This window comes from Leuciscus leuciscus (assembly GCF_965113295.1).
Source record: "Leuciscus leuciscus genome assembly, chromosome: 11".
Classification (NCBI taxonomy): domain Eukaryota; kingdom Metazoa; phylum Chordata; class Actinopteri; order Cypriniformes; family Leuciscidae; genus Leuciscus; species Leuciscus leuciscus.
The window spans coordinates 34,711,394-34,718,893 of NC_138735.1; the positions used below are offsets into that span (position 1 = coordinate 34,711,394).

General features: G+C 50.2%; 1 protein-coding gene across 1 annotated transcript in view; it reads left to right on the forward strand.

The window, feature by feature from the left end:
- LOC309509827 (receptor activity-modifying protein 3) overlaps window positions 1-7,500 on the forward strand; it is a 26,564-nt gene that overhangs the window by 16,873 nt on the left and 2,191 nt on the right. Inside the window, exons 2-4 of the mRNA XM_082184791.1 lie at window positions 2,598-2,627; window positions 2,787-2,937; window positions 7,279-7,500. The exon at window positions 7,279-7,500 is cut by the window's right edge and continues 2,191 nt beyond it. Of these exons, the coding sequence (XP_082040917.1) occupies window positions 2,598-2,627; window positions 2,787-2,937; window positions 7,279-7,500 (403 nt within the window). The remainder of the gene's footprint in view (window positions 1-2,597; window positions 2,628-2,786; window positions 2,938-7,278) is intronic.

Genomic DNA, 7,500 nt, shown 5'->3' on the forward strand with positions numbered 1-7,500 from the left:
CTATAAACAACTATAAAAGATACATTTGGGCTTTCTCCGGCTCCCTGCACCGGGCGTAATGCGAAACCGGAAGTGTCTAAGCACACACTCGCTGATCCGAAATCCAAAATGGCGGCCACGTGCAACTAGCCTATTGCCGGAGTTTCTGAAGTTCGTGTAAAGACCCCACCCTCTTCTGAACGGAGGCGGAGCTAAAGCTCATTTGCATTTAAAGGGACACACATAAATGACACGGTTTTGCTCACACCCAAAAAGGGGCAAATTTGACAAGCTATAATAAATGACCTGGTATTTTGAGCTGAAATGTCACACACACATTCTGGAGACGCCAGAGATATATACATCTGGAGAAAAGAGGCATAATGTCACCTTTAAAATGAGTTTGCATGAGTGCGCATCATCAGGCTTTCACACTAATTGTGTGTAAATGAGTCTTGATGGTTCAGGACGCTGTGGTTTACATGGTTTACTCCAGTGTTACAGTGTTCCTCACAGTGTTCCTCTGATCCGGGATGACGGACAGACTTCAGGCCGATGATCCCTCAGGATTCAGAAGCTTCTCAGGGAAACTCCAGCGCTTCTGAACATTATCCCAGGCCTCGTCTGTGTCCGGCGCAGGAAACGCTATATTCAGCACAATAACACTTGAGTCCTCAAGGCGTGTGTGTGTGTGTGTGTGTGTGTGTGTGTGTTTGTGACAGACTCGTGCTCTACATTACTACACCTCGGCAGTCACATGACGTTTGCACTGAACACTAGTGCACATGTAATCAGGGTTAGGAAACACATGGACAAACACTGACTTTCTAAACCGCCCAGAGAGTAAGCGCTGGTGTGAGAGTGTAAACTCAGCATGAAAGGGAAGCTGGTCTTGTGTCCTGCCGTCCGTCTGATCCAGAGAAGCTGGTGTAGGCTTAGGCTGGTTTAGACTGGTCTGGACTGGTGTAGGCTGGTCTAGGCTGGTTTAGGCTGGTCTGGACTGGTTTAGGCTGGTCTTGGCTGGTGTAGGCTGGTCTAGGCTGGTTTAGACTGGTGTAGGCTTAGGCTGGTCTAGGTTTAGGCTGGTCTAGGCTGGTTTAGACTGGTCTAGGCTTGTTTAAACTGGTCTAGGCTGGTCTAGACTGGTGTAGGCTTAGGCTGGTCTAGACTGGTGTAGGCTGGTATAGGCTGGTTTAGACTGGTCTGGACTGGTTTAGACTGGTGTAGGCTTAGGCTGGTCTAGACTGGTGTAGGCTTAGGCTGGTTTAGACTGGTTTAGGCTGGTCTAGACTGGCTTAAGCTGGTCTAGACTGGTTTAGACTGGTCTAGGCTGGTCTAGACTGGTGTAGGCTTAGGCTGGTCTAGGCTTAGGCTGGTCTAGGCTGGTTTAGACTGGTCTAGACTGGTTTAGGCTGGTCTTGGCTGGTGTAGGCTTAGGCTGTTTTAGGCTGGTTTAGACTGGTTTAGGCTGGTCTAGACTGGTTTAGGCTGGTCTTGGCTGGTGTAGGCTAAGGCTGTTTTAGGCTGGTTTAGACTGGTCTAGGCTGGTGTAGACTAGTCTAGGCTGGTGTAGACTGGTCTAGGCTGGTTTAGACTGGTCTAGGCTGGTTTAGACTGGCTTAGGCTGGTCTAGACTGGTTTAGGCTGGTTTAGGCTGTTCTAGGCTGGTTTAGACTGGTCTAGGCTGGTTTAGGCTGGTTTAGACTGGCTTAGGCTGGTTTAGACTGGTCTAGGCTGGTTTAGACTGGTTTAGGCTGGTCTAGGCTGGTGTAGACTGGTCTAGACTGGTTTAGGCTGGTCTTGGCTGGTGTAGGCTAAGGCTGTTTTAGGCTGGTTTAGACTGGTCTAGGCTGGTGTAGACTAGTCTAGGCTGGTGTAGACTGGTCTAGGCTGGTTTAGACTGGTCTAGGCTGGTTTAGACTGGCTTAGGCTGGTCTAGACTGGTTTAGGCTGGTTTAGGCTGTTCTAGGCTGGTTTAGACTGGCTTAGGCTGGTCTAGACTGGTTTAGGCTGGTTTAGACTAGCTTAGGCTGTTCTAGGCTGGTCTAGGCGGGTTTAGACTGGCTTAGGCTGGTTTAGGCTGGTTTAGACTGGTCTAGGCTGGTTTAGACTGGTTTAGACTGGCTTAGGCTGGTTTAGGCTGGTCTAGATGGCGGAGCAGCATTAACATGCAGAACTGATGCTGTAGAGTAGAGTCTATATAATATGGTCTAGAGAATCTGCTGTCCGTCACTCATGATCACTGGAGCAAAGCATGAGATCCTGCTGAAGAATATATGAAGGACTTGGTGAGTTTGGTGTGAGTTTAAAATACAACCATGGTTGTAAATTGTTTAAAGTCAAGTCATTTATGCAATACAGCAGCTTCACAGTAATAAACTGAAAACATAACAGTAATGTTGCAAAGTTCATCGATTATGATTAAATTTCAGCTCTAGAGAAAATTATTCCGATTCATTCAGAAATGCAGTTCATAATAGTGTTTTCTTACTGGTTTATTTCATATATTTGATGTGTGTAAACATGGATTTGCTGATTTTTCTGCCATTAAATGAAAGTGAAATGCTTGTATAGAATCTCAGATGTGAAACTGAAACTGTGTGTTGTTCTGTCAGCAGTGAAGGCGCTGGTGGCGAGAGGCTTATCAGGTGAGTGTGGTGTCTCAGGTGTGTGTGTGTGTGTGTGTGTGTGTGTGTGTGTGTGTGTGTGTGTGTGTGTGTGTGTGTGTGTGTGTGTGTGTGTGTGTGTGTGTGTGTGTGTGTGTGTGTGTGTGTGTGTTGGACTGACACGTGTCTCTTCACACACAGACGACGCTGACCCGCCCGTCACACACACGCTGCGGATCCACTGTAACCAGAGTCTTCTTCTGCTGGAGATGGAGAGATGTGGAGAGAGATTCACTGCAGACATGAAGCAGATCCATCCAGACGACAGATGCAACCTCACACACTTCATCAGGTGAACATCTGTGTGTGTGTGTGTGTGTGTGTGTGTGTGTGTGTGTGTGTGTGAGAGAGAGAGCTCTCGCTCATGTCAGTGGATCAGGAGACGATGACCTGTGTGTGTGTGTGTGTGTGTGTGTGTGTGTGTGTGTGTGTGTGTGTGAGAGAAAGCTCTCGCTCATGTCAGTGGATCAGGAGACGATGACCTGTGTGTGTGTGTGTGTGTGTGTGTGTGTGTGTGTGTGTGTGTGTGCGTGTGTGTGTGTGTGTGAGAGAGAGCTCTCGCTCATGTCAGTGGATCAGGAGACGATGACCTGTGTGTGTGTGTGTGTGTGTGTGTGTGTGTGTGTGTGTGTGTGTGTGTGTGTGTGTGTGTGTGTGTGTGTGTGTGTGTGTGTGTGTGTGTGTGTGTGTGTGTGTGTGTGAGAGAGAGCTCTCGCTCATGTCAGTGGATCAGGAGACGATGACCTGTGTGTGTGTGTGTGTGTGTGTGTGTGTGTGTGTGTGTGTGTGTGTGTGTGTGTGTGTGTGTGAGAGAAAGCTCTCCCTCATGTCAGTGGATCAGGAGACGATGACCTGTGTGTGTGTGTGTGTGTGTGTGTGTGTGTGTGTGTGTGTGTGTGTGTGTGTGTGTGTGTGTGTGTGTGTGCACAGCTGCTCATGACCAGACGGATCTCATGTTTCAGTATAAGTGAAGAATATTCATTTATAATAAATCTTAAGCTCTAGATTCACATATTTGATGCGCATAAACGTTGTGTTTCTGGTGTTTAATGAATCAGTCGATCAGCGTTATCTCTCCACATTTATACAGTTCTGATGGTTCACAGAAACTTCACTGCTAATAACAAATAACAGAATCAATGATGCAAACGTCATCAAATGTGAAATAAATGTAAGTTTAGCTGTGAAGCATCTCTACAGAAGACAGAGTGATTATTCCTTTAATACTGAACAGTGTCTTTTAAACAATTAAGTTCTGTTTGTCTCTGCTAACAGGGAACATTCTCTCAAAGTTATGATCAAACACTCTTCCAGTAACATTAATAGAACGTTTGATCAGTTATCTGGTCTTTAATAATGTTCTCAAAACAATATTTATACATCATTCATAGAGCGTTCAGAAACGTTTTAGTTGGATGTTCAACGTTTTTCAATGTTACCACTTGTTTCAGAACATTCAGAGAACATTATAAAGTAACATTCACAAAGTTTGAAGAATGATACAATGTAACGTTTCCTGAACGTTCATATAACCAAGAAAAAACTATGTTTTTGAGGTTTTTTGAACATTCAGAGAACATTGAGAAATAACCTTTTAATTTTAGCATCAGGTCACATTAATCCTGCTGATAATAATAGTCAGATATGAATGAGAGACTGAACGTTCGCTGACCCGCTGGACTGGCCATTAGCGGGTCATAACACGACTCCAATTACTGAATGTGTGTGTGTGTGTCCGGACCTCAGTCCTTGAGGACCAATCCCGGCTCAGACACATCCATTCATTTGCATACCAATCACAGGAAACCTCTTTAACTTCATTTATTAAGTCGTGGAGGTCATTTTCCCACAGACTCGTGTGTGTGTGTGTGTGTGTGTGTGTGTGTGTGTGTGTGTGTGTGTGTGTGTGTGTGTGTGTGTTCTGTTCGATCTCAGTGTTGGAGATTCATCGGCTCAATCGTCTCACACACTCCTCAAGATCAGCAGATCATCTTTATCTAGAGTCTGCTTCAGCTTTCTCCATGATAACATCAGCAGATGAACAGTGTGTGTGTGTGTGTGTGTGTGTGTGTGTGTGTGTGTGTGTGTGTGTGTGTGTGTGTGTGTTTTCGCTTCAGCTTCTGTCCCTGATGAACGAATGATACGATCACATGACCAATAAAAATTTAGTGAGGACGTACTAATGGGCTCCACAGACACAATCACTCACACTCTCTAACTCACACACACACACACACACACACACACACACATTCAGTTTCCATGTTCTTTATGCCAGTATTAGTTTTGTGTTTTCATTGGTCGATCAGGAGTTTAGTGTGAGGAAGAGCGTCTGCGTATTATGATATAAATTATGTCGTTGAAAAGGGAACGAGCGCTGCGTGTTTATTAGTGTAATAAAGCGCGGAGCTCGTGTGTGTGTGTGTGTGATTGACAGATTCGTTTAAAAAGCTCTGTGTCTCTGACTGCCTTCCTGAAGGAAATTACTGATCCACTGATTAACATTAAAAGAAAAGAGCTGCTTTTCTCCATGATATCAGTAATAACGTGTGTTCTGTCAGGACCACTATGGTCAGATATGATTGACAGTTAGCATACAGTTAGGATTGGCGGTCTGGTTCTGTTCTGGCCAGCCTAGCATGGATCAGAGCCGGAGAGCAGCAATAACCCACCTCAGGGTAAACAGAACACAACCAACATAAATTTATTGCAGATATCAATTAATTTTAATGTACAACATGTTTAGAGAATTTTAGTCTGATTCAGAGGGAATGCCAAATCCTGACGGAGACAGGTGGAGCTGGCGAGGGAGGAGGGCAATCCTGACGGAGACAGGCGGAGCTGGGGAGGGAGGAGGGCAATCCTGACGGAGACAGGCGGAGCTGGGGAGGGAGGAGGGCAATCCTGACGGAGACAGGCGGAGCTGGCGAGGGAGGAGGGCAATTCTGACGGAGACAGGCGGAGCTGGGGAGGGAGGAGGGCAATCCTGACGGAGACAGGCGGAGCTGGCGAGGGAGGAGGGCAATTCTGACGGAGACAGGCGGAGCTGGGGAGGGAGGAGGGCAATCCTGACGGAGACAGGCGGAGCTGGCGAGGGAGGAGGGCAATCCTGACGGAGACAGGCGGAGCTGGGGAGGGAGGAGGGCAATCCTGACGGAGACAGGCGGAGCTGGCGAGGGAGGAGGGCAATCCTGACGGAGACAGGCGGAGCTGGGGAGGGAGGAGGGTAATCCTGACGGAGACAGGCGGAGCTGGGGAGGGAGGAGGGCAATCCTGACGGAGACAGGCGGAGCTGGCGAGGGAGGAGGGCAATCCTGACGGAGACAGGCGGAGCTGGGGAGGGAGGAGGGTAATCCTGACGGAGACAGGTGGAGCTGGGGAGGGAGGAGGGCAATCCTGACGGAGACAGGCGGAGCTGGGGAGGGAGGAGGGCAATCCTGACGGAGACAGGCGGAGCTGGGGAGGGAGGAGGGCAATCCTGACGGAGACAGGCGGAGCTGGCGAGGGAGGAGGGCAATCCTGACGGAGACAGGCGGAGCTGGGGAGGGAGGAGGGCAATCCTGACGGAGACAGGCGGAGCTGGCGAGGGAGGAGGGCAATCCTGACTGAGACAGGCGGAGCTGGGGAGGGAGGAGGGTAATCCTGACGGAGACAGGCGGAGCTGGGGAGGGAGGAGGGTAATCCTGACGGAGACAGGCGGAGTTGGCGAGGGAGGAGGGCAATCCTGACGGAGACAGGCGGAGCTGGGGAGAGAGGAGGGCAATCCTGACGGAGACAGGCGGAGCTGGGGAGGGAGGAGGGCAATCCTGACGGAGACAGGCGGAGCTGGGGAGGGAGGAGGGCAGTCAATACGGAGACAGGCGGAGCTGGGGAGGGAGGAGGCGGGTAATCCTGACGGAGACAGGCGGAGCTGGGGAGGGAGGAGGGTAATCCTGACGGAGACAGGCGGAGCTGGGGAGAGAGGAGGGCAATCCTTACGGAGACAGGCGGAGCTGGGGAGGGAGGAGGCGGGTAATCCTGACGGAGACAGGCAGAGCTGGGGAGGGAGGAGGGTAATCCTGACGGAGACAGGCGGAGCTGGGGAGGGGGAGGGTAATGCTGACGGAGACAGGTGGAGCTGGGGAGGGGGAGGGTAATCCTGACGGAGACAGGTGGAGCTGGGGAGGGAGGAGGGTAATCCTGACGGAGACAGGCGGAGCTGGGAAGGTAGGAGGGTAATCCTGACGGAGACAGGCGGAGCTGGGGAGGGGAGGGTAATCCTGACGGAGACAGGCGGAGCTGGGGAGGGAGGAGGGTAATCCTGACGGAGACAGGCGGAGCTGGGTAGGGGGAGGGTAATCCTGACGGAGACAGGTGGAGCTGGGGAGGGTAATGTAGTGTAGAAACACTACAGCTGCTGATAATCCTTAAGGAGTTTATATATGAGTACAGTGATAGAGTCGTATTCCTACAGGTCGAGGATCAGCTGAGAGTCACTGACGCTACGCTTGATATTCTGGTTTCCTCCGTGATATCAGTGTAACGAGCGTCTCCTCCGTGATATCAGTGTAACGTGCGTCTCCTCTGTGATATCAGTGTAACGAGCGTCTCCTCCGAGATATCAGTGTAACGTGTGTCTTCTGTCTCTCCTCAGGGAGTATCACATGTTCTCCTCCTGCACGGAGGCGAACGCCATACGCATCGGCTGCTTCTGGCCGAACCCGCTGGTCGAGCACTTCATCATCGGAGTCCACCAGCACTTCTTCTCCAACTGCAGCCTGGACCAGCCGGTGCTCCTGGACCCGCCCGAACACACACTCACCCTCCTCATCCTCGTCCCAGTCTTCCTCACGCTGGCCATGGTGGCGCTGGTGGT